Genomic DNA, 13,359 nt, shown 5'->3' with positions numbered 1-13,359 from the left:
AGAAGAATATTTAACTTGTTTTAACAGTTGTTTTACGCTAATTTTATTTTTTGCTACGTATATGTGCTTTTTTGACGCTAAGAACTTTTTTGAAGACTTTAAGAAAACATTTTTATAAACTTATTTTCTGTACGATATTTAGATAAACCAGTATTATTTTTTAAAATACCAATTTTTTTTGCCATCAACGAATGTATAATAAATTTTATTAAAGATAAAATATATCAAAAACTATAAAAAAAGAAAAGAAATAATCTGCAATATAGCTAAGATCACTTTTTATTGGACCCTTGACTCGTTTTTTCAGTTGTTAGGGTCATTTGAATATTAATCTAGTCATGAGATAGTAGTATGTAGTGATATCCTTGACTTCCGCTCTTTCGGAGCAACAAAAATAATGTCCGAGTATGGTCTTAGAGTTGATTGTAGAACAGTCAAGTTGCGGCCATTAGGATTGCGACAAGTATTGAAAAATTAACTGAAAATGAGATGAAATGGAAAAAATATCGCTTCTTCGAGCAAACGGGTGTATTTGAAGGCATCGCAACTGGGCGGCGTTAGTTGTTGAGACTCATCGAAAATAATAAGTTGGAGTTTCTTTAAAAGTTTTATGAATTCCTAGCTAATTTAATTCATAAAAAGTAGATTTATTCCATTGACATATTAGTTCTGAGAATAAGATATAAAATTGAGTTTATTTTCTTAGGTCTTACATGAAGGAGTCAAACAGTATTTTATTCAAGAAAAGGAAGCTAGTATTTACATAAACAAAAACGAAACAAAAACATAATGAGTCAATATTGTGCGAATGATCCAATACAACGTATTGTGAACAACAGAAAGGTTACTCTACTCGACCCTCAACAAAGGCGAGTTTACAAACATCGTGGTGGTAGCAACAATATACATGACCGACCTTCAAATGTTCAAACTGTGGAGACAAAATTTTTGAGTATTAATAGTCCAGCTAATAATAGGGCTACCAGGATCACAAACTCTGCATTAACTTCAGGTGTAGTAAAATCCAAAGGGAGGGAGAATGATGATTGGATTTCAGAGTTCTCATCAATGAAGGTTCGCGACCCACTTGAGTTTAGTGACACTTACAAATCATTATATAAGCAATACGAAACGCGAAGTCAATCGGGATCTTCGCATATTAATGTTGGTGTTGGTAATCTGAGGAATGTTAGATCGATGCCCTATATATCAAGACATCTGCATGAAAACACTACTGAAAAATCACGTGACGATCCAAAAATCGCTGACATGGCTTTTGAGCATGAGTTCGAATTAATAGATCAAGAACAACAACTCGAAGAAATAGAGGAGAACATATCAAAGGAACAATTAGAGTTTCAGGAGAGTGCACAAAATTTTGTCAAAGTATGTGAACAAAGCGAATCGAACAATAGTCTAAAACGATCTAAATTCTTCCAACTAATGCAGAAGGTTAGTGATGGCAAAGCCTCAGTAAAATACACAGATAATAGTAACTATGTCATTGAATAATATGTAGAATTTACTCTTTCTTTTCTTTTTTTTTTTTTTTGTTTACTGCAAAAAAAGTTAAAAATATTGTACCTTCTTCATTATATCTTCCTTTGATTTAGAATATTATCGATATCATTTATGTATTATGGCAACGTAGAAGTTAGTCTGCATAAACTACATCACCTTCAACATCAGCTTTTTTTTATTCATTGCATTTCCTTTTATTTATTTTTATATTTGATCTTATTTTTATATTTTATTTTTGTTTTTGTTATTGTTTTTGTTTTCTGTTTATTATTTTAGACGTTATTGTAATCTTTCTAATAATAGTTTAGCCAAGGTCACGAATTTATCGTTGTCTAGCCATATTTGTTTAACTCTTTCCTAAAGGAAATGTTGAATTGTATTTTACGGTATGAGATAATTGATTTGAAAATTTAAAAATAGCCGATGTAAGAAATCAAAAATGTGTTTTTCTTCTAATAGGAGCCAATAGCAAATTTCTATTAACGCATTTGAACAAGAATCTACTGTAAAGTCGTTGTACATAACCCCGATCCTGGCTTTAACATATACATAAAGTAGGTTCTTACAATTACGATAGATACATCTAATAATTTTTGTTAAAAAGTCATAAGAAAACACCTTTTTTCCTAATTATCTTCAGTTGCTCTTCTTGATATAAATCCTTTTTACCCATTAAATACAAATAAGTGCAGCCAAGTGGACATGAGAGAAATATATTCATATTCAATTAAGATCTCATTGTACGTATCTTTCTGAGTAATTTTAAACAAAACGTAAATCATTGTAATTGTTTTCTTTGCCCATTGTGTGTGCCGTACAACAGTTTAATAACACGGTATCCTATTATTTTTTTTTTTTTGCTAGAAAAAGAAAAACAAATAGAGAATTTTCAGTTCAAAAAAATCAAAGACATACGCCATTTTTCTGTTTACCCACAAGATATTCTGTGGACCATTGTATAGATACAGTACAAAAAGGTTATAAACAAACCACTCCACATTGCTCCAGATAAAGATGTTAAAAAATAGGAAAGCAGATGAAGCATCGAAGGCAGTTTTCATTTTTTTTCCCATCTTTCTATACTTTCCTGAACAAAACAGTGTACAAACTAAAAACCAGATGTATTGAAGTTATCCTACGACTGAATGAAACAACCGTAGGACCCACATCTCTCCCCTCCTTTTGTTTTCCTTCTCTTTAAATAATTGCTTTTTTTTATTTTATTATTTTTTTTGGAAGGAACGCGAATCAGATGAGGCCGTTTAATTGTTGGGTTTTTGTTTATTTCTTCACTTCTTTCACTTACCGAGAAAATACAACGGAGAGTTCCCCGTACGGAGTTCGTTAGGGGTAACGGGAAAAGGAAGTAAATAAGAAAAAGTAAACTGCACATCTAGCTGCGATGTTCGTGTAACTTTAAGAAAAAAATGAAAATGAAAATGTAAACAAACAGGCCACGTCATATTAAAAAAAAAGTGAAATGTATGGAAGAATTCGTGCACGCAGAACATTTTATGTATTCTTTTCCACCTCGAAAGTAAAGTATAATTTTCTTTTTTTAGTTGTTACAGTAGAACCGATGTACAGGAAATAAATCCGAATGGGTATAAAGAATCATCAACATCCTAAAGGAGTGGGATATTGTAGGCAACAACAATAACAAGAAGAAAAATAGACCCAAAGAGCCCAAGAGTAAAGATAAAAAAGAAACTTAGTAAACAAATTCTAATAATAAAATTAAACGATGATGTGTACATGTTTATTGTCCTTACTACTCCTCCTCTTTGTACCTTTGTATATAGAAATTTTTTTGCTTTTGTTGATGTGCTGTCATTAATCATTTATAAACAAGGTATTAGAAGGAAAAAAATGTAAAAGGAAAAAAAAAAATACTCATGATTACAAAAGAGAATCAGATAAAATCAAAAAAAAAAAAAGATAAAAACATAAAACAACCAGCTTAGAATTAAAGTTGACACGTTACCTTTAAGGACGAGAATCCATCTCCATAACAAAAAATAACAACAGCTCAAATTGTCCCCAGCGAAAAGATTACTGACCAATATCTTTTCCGTTTTAAGATTACTAGCATCATAAGAGTGCGTGTGTGAGAAAGAAAAGCAATCAGTGTGATCCAGCATCATTCCTGAGAAGAGAAGGCGGAGAAAAAAAAAATATAATTGATTTTCAAATTAAAATAAGATTTCTTCCCATCTCATTTCTGTTTAAGATTGCAGAAACTATAGGGTACAGGAGTTCGGACAATACTTGCATTTCCTCTAAATTCAATCAAGGGTTAAAAAAGATTTACCTAGAGTGTTGTGATTCATTTTGTGCTGAATTTATTTCCCTTTTTAAAATTTCAACTAATTTTTTACCAATTCTGGAAGAAAGAATTTAGGGACCAGCACAGTAATATTACCGTACAAGTTTGTTAATTATTACTAGATTACTAAAATCAAGCTCTAATATATTGGTTGTCCTTTTTTAAAGAAAAAAAAAATTGTCGGTATCAAATTATCTTTATTAGCACTTAATATATAACTGCTCATCACAGGAAGGAAAACTCCTTAATAATATTTTTTTCTGTTCATTCATTTCATCCTAGTTATCTTTTTTTAGAAGTCCAAATTTGAATAATTACAGAAGATCACCGGCTATAAAAAAAGAACTAAAAAATATCAATACGAAAAACATATAACTATAATTGAAATACTAGCTTCTGCTCTAAAATAATACTGGCCCAGTATTTTAGTATTTTCCTTTAACTTCACTTTCAATTTCTCCCTTCCCTACTATCATTGGTAAAGTTTTTTTATTTTATTAATTTAATAAAGAATTAAGAACTAAAATTAAGAAAAAAACAGTTAAATTAAGTCACTCAAAATGGCATTGTTTTCAGTAGCCAGGTTCATGAGGAAAAAGAATCCCAAGGATGAAGAAAAAAGAAAATCCAAGAAGATTCCTGTTGGCTCATTGAGCAGCAAAACAAATAATAATAAGAGAGCCAGCAAGGCAAGCTTTGAAAGTAAAACTAAAATTGGCAGGCCAAGTACAGATAGTAAGAAAAAATCAACCAGATCATTGGTCCCGAGCAAGAAGAAATCCACTTCAGCTTCAAGACTAAGAATATCTGAAGTGCCTCCAACTTCTAGTAAATATCCAACACCGCCAAATTCTACTGTTAAGGTAATTAGAAGGGTACCAATAAGTGAAAATAATACATCTAATGGTCTCAAATCCAATACTACTAGACCACCCTCATCACCAATATTTGTTAGTAATTCTAATTCCACTATAATTCCAAGACGTAACAAGCGGTATAGTCAAGCTGAGAAATCTATTATAGAGGCTCGTCGGCGTAGTAGCCGAAGAATATCCTTATTAGTTGCTAAATTAGAAGAAGAAAAAGAAAAAGAGCTTGAGAAAAATGAAAAGAATCGTATCGTTTCTCTTGACAGTTCAGACATTCAAGTAAGATCTTCTTTTAGAGAGTCAGCACTTACAAAACTCCAAGAAGTAATTGATGAGTCAAATGATTCACCGTGGGAAAGAATTCGACTAATGAGTTCTCCTTTCCCACGATATAGACATATAGCCTCAACATACGCCACTTCGGAGAATGAAATGTTCGTTATGGGAGGCTTACATGGGCAATTAGTATACGGAGATACTTGGTCTTTACAGGCAAATAATGACTGTACAAAGTTTTCAACCAGAGTTGTTGACTTAAGTATAAATACACCTCCTCCAAGGGTGGGTCATGCTGCAACGCTCTGTGGTAATGCACTTGTTGTTTTTGGTGGTGACACTCATAAGTTAACTACTGATGGATTGCTAGATGACGACATCTATCTTTTCAATGTTGACTCTCATAAATGGACAATCCCTTGTCCAATAGGAACCAGACCATTAGGTAGATACGGTCATCAGATAAGCGTAATTGCTACGAGCACTAGACAAGCGAAACTATACCTGTTTGGTGGTCAGCTAGATGACAACTACTTCAATGACTTGGCCATGTATGATCTTGCCGACTTTAGAAATCCACATTCTCGCTGGGATTTCTTACGTCCAAAGGGTAACAACCCTCCTCCGTTGACTAACCACACAATGGTGTCATATGACTACAAACTATGGGTTTTTGGAGGTTCCTCGAGAGGTGAGTTAATGAATGAACTCTATATCTATTTCCCTGACGAAAATGAATGGAAGCACGTACCTACAACTGGGGCAAAACCGAGACCTATGCAGGAACATTCAGCTACAATATTTCACAATTTAATGTGTATATTCGGAGGTAAGACAGAGGATGATGAATATCAGAACGATCTATATTTCTTAAACCTTCAGACCCTTAAGTGGTACAAACTGCCATCTTTTGAAGGTTACGAACACGAACCTTTGCCACGTTCTGGGCACTCTATGACACTAATGCAGAATAGAAAATTACTCATTGTTGGTGGTGATAAAAATGACTATATTGCTAGTGATAAAACAACTTCGCAAGTTAGTGAAGTTGACCATGGACATGGTGTTGCAGTTTATACACTAGATTTATCAAATTTAAACGATTATTGTCCTGGTGTGTTCTCAGTAGATAAAGCTGTATCACTAGAAGCTACACCTATTAGACCGGTTTCATCGTTTGTACAACCTCTTTCTTCTCCAGGTAAGGAACCTGAGATTTTAACACCATATCTACAGCAGGTTCGTCAGTTAAATAGACTCCTTTCCACTAGTAACAGGGAATCGAGCCTACCACACACTCCATCAGGGAAGATTACATATACAAGCAACGAACTTCTGGAAACCTTTAAAGGAAAACAGGATAGCAGTGAGCAGAATGAACAGAATGAAGTTCAATCCCCAGAAATATCAATAGAATCTGATCCACGTAGTGCTTTGAATTCTGATATTTCTGGAAATTCTGCTACTTTTGAGCATGATTCAGTATTCGAGGATTCACTCTCGATAAGTAACTTGGGAAACAACTCTGCTCCAAATTCGGAAGAATCTGTTGTTGAATCTGGAAATACAAAAAATCCTTTCATCACAAACCCATATCACAGTTTTCCAAGTGGTGTGATCCAAATCAACCAAAACTTACAAAACGATGCAAACGAAACACTGGAGGACTTAAGACAATCAATCCATGTCTCTGATGATACTGTTGAACAGTTGAAAAATGACTTAAACGAACTAAGGGCCATGGAAAATGCCAATGACGTATCTGCAAATGATAGAATAAGACAATTAAAGTATCAAATTACCCATATTAAGGACACTCAAGCTGACTCCCCTGATCGTGCTGGACATATCAAAGAGCTCAAAGAGAAATGTGATGCTTTGGAAAATGAAAAGAAATCACTACGCGATAAGATCAAAAAATTGAATTTATTATTGAACAGCGATGTAGTAGTTGACACCTCTGCTGCTACTATCGAGAGCAATAAATATCAAACACAAGCTGGGAAGTTATCAGAAAGGTCGAAATCCCTGCAGAAAAATAAGGAGGCCCTCGATGGTTACTTGAAATTCTCGCGTAGTGTATCAGAATCGACTGATGATTCTCAATCAGAAGTTTTCCATGAAGCGTTAGAGATTAACTGTGTTGATGAAATGAAGCAAACGCAAACACAAATGTTCAATAATTCAAATGAAACTCTGAAAGACAAGGATGGTATTGAAGAAGCTAAACATGTTTCTGAATATCCAGCTGCTTTTTATCCTACTACTCCGAAGTTAGAAAGTAAAACGCATCAAGATCCTAGTTCTACTCGCGATGAACCTCTTGAAGCAGAAGAAATCGTTGCCGAGTTACCTGTGACGCCTAGGAAATCTCCTGATAGAAAGAAGAAGAAACGGAACTCAGTTAGAAGAAAGACCAGAATCGTACAATCTGAGAAGCACAAGCAAGTTATGGATGAACTAACGAGACAACTTGACATACTAACCCAGGATAGTAGCGAATTAGCTGTTGATGCCTTAGATGAACTATATTACGAAAATGAACGTAATAAAACGGAAAGAATATTTTAATATTCTTTTTCCTCTAAAATTATTGTTTTTTATTTCTCTAAGAAAAGAAACAAAAAAAGAGAAACTCATTACCTTATATTAACAAAAATGGTCTGATTTTTTGCTGTATTATTATTTTTTGTTTATTTTTATTTTTTTTTTTTTTACCCACAACATGCCATTCATTCCTTTATAACAGTTCTTCCCAATGTGGCAGTATTTAAAGTGGATCAACTTTCATCATCTAATTACAATTATTACCAATTTATTTTGTTACATTTATTCTTTTGTCCTTATTCAAATTCAGTTCTATGTAATTTTACTTAAACTTATATTAATATAATATTTTTTCATTCAAACTTGTGTGTTTACAAAAAAAAAAAAGAAGAAAGTATCGAATAGATATGTGTAAATATAAGTTCTTTATTAATGACTTAGAGTTATCATATTAGAACTGCCATATTAGTTATATTACCACCCATTTTAATCATGAGCTAAAAATTGAGTCATCTTGACAATAATCTCCCATTCGAATCCCATTGGTGGTAGTTTTAATAATGATTATTGAATATTTCTGGTTGTTTTTTTTTTCTTTCGTCTGCCGGCTGCGAGATTTGTTTCGAGAGCCGGGTTTAAGTTGCGTGGGGGCCCACAAAAAAAGGGGAGTACCTGTACGTCCCACCTCGTGTGCATTATGTGATTCCCTTTGTACTTTCTTTTTGTTATTACAGTTCGTTGATGTTACATACTCTCCCTCCATTATGACATTACATTATATTATTGATTGTGATCAATATGAACTCCACAATAGATATAGCTTCATTTTGTTAATGCAGATTTAAATAGAATTAATTGGCACTCGGGAAGAAAAGGACATCAAAACAAAAAAATAAAAGTGGATAAGAAATTTGCGTTGCCATATAACAAAGGACATTCTTATAATATTTTTAGAGGAGGGAGGTGATACGAAATACGAAAAATAGAAGAATTAACTACTAATATAAAAGGAACACGCTCAATTGAAATTAGATCGACCAAAATATGACTGCTTTTGAAACTAATTATGTGAAGCACATATCATTTGATGATTTAGCACCTTCTATTATTGATGATCAGGCGAAGATTATAAGGGAGACTAGTCAACACATTGGTTTTTACAACCATTTCATCAAGGTGCCACCTCAATATAACCCAATATATAAGAATCAAGGTATTGCGCAGAAATCTGTTGGAAGTTCGGTAGGCAGCGGTGCTACGACTCCCATAAAACCTCAGACTATGGAACTAGATACAGGTTATGTCAGTGGTAAACTCGATTCTATGCATCTCACACCTAGAGGGAGAGACTTTACCAGTCATACGCGGAGCAGAAGTGCCTCTCCCTTCGTAAGAACTCATCATTCCTCAATTGCACCTAGGTTGCCTCCTCCACCAAATCAGAAGATACTGAAACATAAGGCTATTGCTGTTGATGAACCATGGGACATAGAAGACATAGACATCAGTGAGGTGGACACACAGTTGGAAAAACACATCAAGAAAATTACAGAACATAATACTCAAACAAATTCTGGTTCTATTAAGGGGTACACACAAAATGCATTCTCTAACCTGAACGAACTGGAAGATAGGATCGAGGGAAATAAGCTCAAAGTAGGAACCTCAGATCTTCCCCCACCTGAAGAAAAGAAAAGGGCTAAGTCGTTTGCTGGTATGACTGATGCAGAATTGGCTCAGTTGGAAGATTTCTATAATTCGCAGAGCAGATCAACTGCGGTTTCAAGTCAAATGGACAATTTCGACTTTGGAACTCAAATGCCGGTGTTCTTCACAGACTCTAAGAAACAAAATAATAATGCAAATCTAATGCTAGAGTCACTAGCTGCTATATACCCTACCAGACCTATTATTACTTATAAATCGATGTCGATGAATATACAACATTCACAATATGCCAGTTTTATGAAAAAAATGAGAAAACATGTTCCATGTAGGGAAAAAGAGCATACGTTAGACTATAGAACTGTTATGTGTTTTATGTCGGGTAGACGTTATACGTGGTCAAGTGTGGATTGGTACATAGAAAATGTTGCCAAAGATGGTGATCACCTAGTAGTCGTTACCAGAATCCCAGAGTTTGAAAAAAAACTGGAACAAATGTGTAATGAAGATAAGAAGAGATCAAAGTTGAAAAGAATGAGCTCTGATAGATCTGGTTCTTTTTTTTCAGAAAGTCATACACTTTCGAGTACTCCTTCTGCAGACCTCGATACTGTTACACCTCAAACACTAGGTTTTAGGGAGGAGGCTATAAGGGATCAAGCAAAAGAGACATGTAGGTCTCTTCTGAAATACTATTCTAATAGATTGAAGGATAAGGTAATTAAACTAACGGTGGAGATAGTAAAATCAGATTCGACAAAAGATGCCATCACTAGAGCAGCTGCCGTCTATGCCCCAAACTTTCAAATAATCAGCACAGTAAGCACTAACTTGCAAATCAAATTTAGAAACGGTAATGTTAAGCTACCATTTTTTGTAATGAAACATTATAGCATGCCTACATTTATTATACCTTTTGAATTTATTGATCCTGCCTTACTGGATAAAGAATATTTAGAAGCGGAGACACAGAGTAACATCAACATTCTAGATACAGAAAAGGAACCTATTGATCTTAATAATCGACTTAAATGGCTATCTGGTGTTGTCAAACGAACTATCCACAATCCATATGAACATGGATCTGATGCAGCCATAGATCCCGTTCAAGCCTCCGATAGTGAGGCAGAATCTGTAGCGTCATTTGGTGGTACTCTCACTTCAGGTGCCAATAAGAAAAAATATGATGACTTTGAAACTATGGGATATATAATGCCAAGACCAACAAGACAATTACTCTCAGAAAGGACTGCAATGATCTTTGATATTGATGGTAAGAGATTGACACCTACCGGAAGTGCACGTGGTTCAAGACGTGGTTCTCGATTGTACTTGGGAGATAGCGGAATGTACAAAATTAAATCTATGGTTGATTCAGTAAGATCTTCAGATACAGAGAGTGTAAATACTGAAAAGTCAAAAATATACCAGAATACTCAAAACAATTCCGGAATTAGAAAGATAAAATCCTCTGGTGGACCAACATTCCTGACCCCTCCATCACATTCATCGAATTCTGGTTTTACGCGATCTAGCAAGAGTAAGGATGGGACCTTAAAAAAGGCAAAGAGTTACGAAACAAGCATGTCTAGCTCCACTTCGAGCAATGTGGGATCCAAATTCAGCAGGAAGAAGAAGTCCTCCAGCTCTGATAAGAAAAAATCAAAGAGCTCAGATAAAAAATCTACCTCAGAGAAGAAATCCATCGGCTCAATGTTCAAGAAGGTGTTCTGGTAAAAAAAAAAAAAAGAATTGCTACTAAAATTAAAACTAATCAATCTATTAATATTAATTAATCCTCGCTTACTTTTATGATCATTTAATGCCCATTATTATGAAATATAAATTTTTATACTAAATAATATCAAATATCAAAATCCTATATCCATAAGAGACTACAATGGGCTTGTTATATAATACTGGAGCTACCCAGTCATTGTTCTTATTTATACGCCGTTAAGAATGCTTAATTTTTTTTTTTTTTTAAGGGTAGATTCTCATTTTTGGTCTGCTAAAGATCTGTACGGATGTTTAACTGGTAAGGGGATTAATAGTACCCTTTATTTGATAACGTCATAGCAATATCATAGATACTAACATATTAACGACATTATTACAGCCGTCCCATATTCGATATTAAATTGATTAATATAGTATTCATCTGTTTAATTTCATATATAAAGTACATATTATTATCAGAGAAATATCTCTGTATTTTATTTCATGTTTTTTCAGTCAGAAATACTTCTGCAAAAACGCACTTTAATATAACTTAACAAAGTAAACTATTACACAATAATGCAGATCAATCCAAGAGTATATTCAGAAGCCCAAAAGGCAGCTAAACAGCCTCAGTTTAAATATTTATTAACAGCACTGATATGTGCTGCTATGGTACCCACTGTCTATAGAAGGGGAGTCACATTACCTCATTATAACAAATCTATATTGGATCAAGTGGAAGAAAATATCACAAATGAGCCTGTAAAGGAGGAAAAACCAAGGAGGAAACATCTAACTTTCGAAGCTATGTGGAAAGATGCCAAAAATTATGACTTAGATGAAGAATTAACATATCAGGTGTTCTCATCTATAGTGTAGCGTTATTTTTTTTTTACTTTTTGTATTTTGTTTCCAGTTGCATACATCCATTACTTTTCTCTATTAGAGTATTTTATAGGTGATGATAACTAAACGTTATTATTATTTTTGTTTTTTGGCATATTTTTAATTTTATGATGGGTTAAAAGATAAATCTTTGCTGCAGGATCAGTAGGATTATTAGGTTTGTTTTCTTCATATTTTTTCTTTGCTTACAACCTGTTCCCAGATCGCTATATATATCAGTTATAATATTCACTAAATAAATCTATCTAGTTTTTAAAATAGCACTAAGCATTATTCTTTATTAACATATATATATATATTTTTTTTTAATTATCATTGGTCACTTTTCATATTTTTTAGCACATCCGATGATTGCGCGCGACGAGGGGACGGAGAAACGAAGACTGTTGGTTCTAATGAAAACAAGAGTAAATGGATATTATATATTTTACGGACCCAGGACGATTATTGTCTCCTTGTATAAGCAATTGGAAATACAAGGAACTAAATCAATAGTGAATTAAATATATTGCATCATGGGTGTCGACTTTTACCGTGAAGTTGATTTAGTCAAAGAACAAGTGGTACCCCCAGAGGGAGAAATAGTTCCATCATCGCAGGCCAAAGAAGCTGTAGGTGAGCCTGTTAGAGAAGGTAAAGATGTTACTGGCAAACTATCTAGGAAGTTTGTCAAACTTATTGGTGATAACGAGTTGGTTGATGGTATTTCTGTACGCAACCCTCCATACATGGTAAAATTTTTTGAGAGGAATAGAACAAGGATAGCTAGCAAGATAGATAAGGCAACTGAAAAGGTTGAAAGAGCATCTAAAAAATATTATGATAATGAGTATAGAATTACCAGCACTGTTGCTGGTCTTCGTGCTGAGAAAAAGGAAGAATTTATACCTGGTCTAACCTATACTGCGGTGGCATTTATGAGTGGTTCTGTTTTAACTAGAAATAAGAATATCCTTTATAGGTTAACAGCACCTTTGATCTTAGGTACTACATGTCTTGCATTTGTTCTACCCGGAACTTTTACTAATGTTAAGAAACTATGCCATGATATAGAGAAGAAGAATTTCCCTGCATTTACGGCTCAACAAGATAGAATTTACAATCGTATCCTTTCCGGGTTCTATCGTAGTGTTGATTTCTGCTCCAGAAGCTACAAATCTGTGAATAAGAGTTTGGACAAGGCACAAAATGTAGTTCAAGATTGGACGGGTCTTAACGTAGAGAAGGAAATAGGCAAAAAGAATATTTAATAATCGTCTATAAGCTTCGCTTCAAGTACGGCATCTATCTTTACCATATCATTTTTAAGTTTTTGTAACTGTAAGTATCAAATAATATGACTGACATATATTCCTTTTATTCTCAATATAATGGCTAGTTCTGTATAATTCCACATATTTTGTTCTGATATATGGTAGCTTGACTGGTACTGGGAGTAGTATGATTAAAAGGTAAATAAAAATAAACATTTAAAAAATGATTAAAATAATAACGTAGTATGTATATATATTATATTTACTTTCATAA

General features: G+C 33.7%; 5 protein-coding genes across 5 annotated transcripts; all 5 read left to right on the top strand.

Moving 5' to 3' along the window:
• Window positions 1–789: 789 nt before the first annotated feature.
• Window positions 790–1,512, top strand: PEX21 (Pex21p; the record flags this gene model as incomplete). Its single annotated transcript, XM_071051153.1, has 1 exon — window positions 790–1,512. One exon carries the CDS (start codon window positions 790–792, stop codon window positions 1,510–1,512), a length of 723 nt encoding a protein of 240 aa, XP_070907849.1.
• A 2,895-nt stretch (window positions 1,513–4,407) lies between these two features.
• Window positions 4,408–7,563, top strand: KEL2 (Kel2p; the record flags this gene model as incomplete). Its single annotated transcript, XM_071051152.1, has 1 exon — window positions 4,408–7,563. One exon carries the CDS (start codon window positions 4,408–4,410, stop codon window positions 7,561–7,563), a length of 3,156 nt encoding a protein of 1,051 aa, XP_070907848.1.
• A 1,020-nt stretch (window positions 7,564–8,583) lies between these two features.
• Window positions 8,584–10,941, top strand: RNJ42_00985 (uncharacterized protein; the record flags this gene model as incomplete). The annotated part of the gene is made up of 1 exon (XM_071051151.1): window positions 8,584–10,941. The coding sequence occupies one exon, from the start codon at window positions 8,584–8,586 to the stop codon at window positions 10,939–10,941; it is 2,358 nt and encodes a 785-aa protein (XP_070907847.1).
• A 561-nt stretch (window positions 10,942–11,502) lies between these two features.
• Window positions 11,503–11,805, top strand: SPG1 (Spg1p; the record flags this gene model as incomplete). The annotated part of the gene is made up of 1 exon (XM_071051150.1): window positions 11,503–11,805. One exon carries the CDS (start codon window positions 11,503–11,505, stop codon window positions 11,803–11,805), a length of 303 nt encoding a protein of 100 aa, XP_070907846.1.
• A 542-nt stretch (window positions 11,806–12,347) lies between these two features.
• MIC26 (Mic26p) lies at window positions 12,348–13,082 on the top strand (the record flags this gene model as incomplete). The annotated part of the gene is made up of 1 exon (XM_071051149.1): window positions 12,348–13,082. The coding sequence occupies one exon, from the start codon at window positions 12,348–12,350 to the stop codon at window positions 13,080–13,082; it is 735 nt and encodes a 244-aa protein (XP_070907845.1).
• Between the last annotated feature and the right edge of the window lie 277 nt (window positions 13,083–13,359).

The sequence above is a fragment of the Nakaseomyces bracarensis genome, assembly GCF_045282275.1.
Source record: "Nakaseomyces bracarensis strain CBM3 chromosome Unknown Scaff5_0, whole genome shotgun sequence".
Lineage (NCBI taxonomy): Eukaryota > Fungi > Ascomycota > Saccharomycetes > Saccharomycetales > Saccharomycetaceae > Nakaseomyces > Nakaseomyces bracarensis.
Note: the sequence above shows the minus strand (reverse complement) of the source record. Positions and strands in the feature narration are given on the sequence as shown.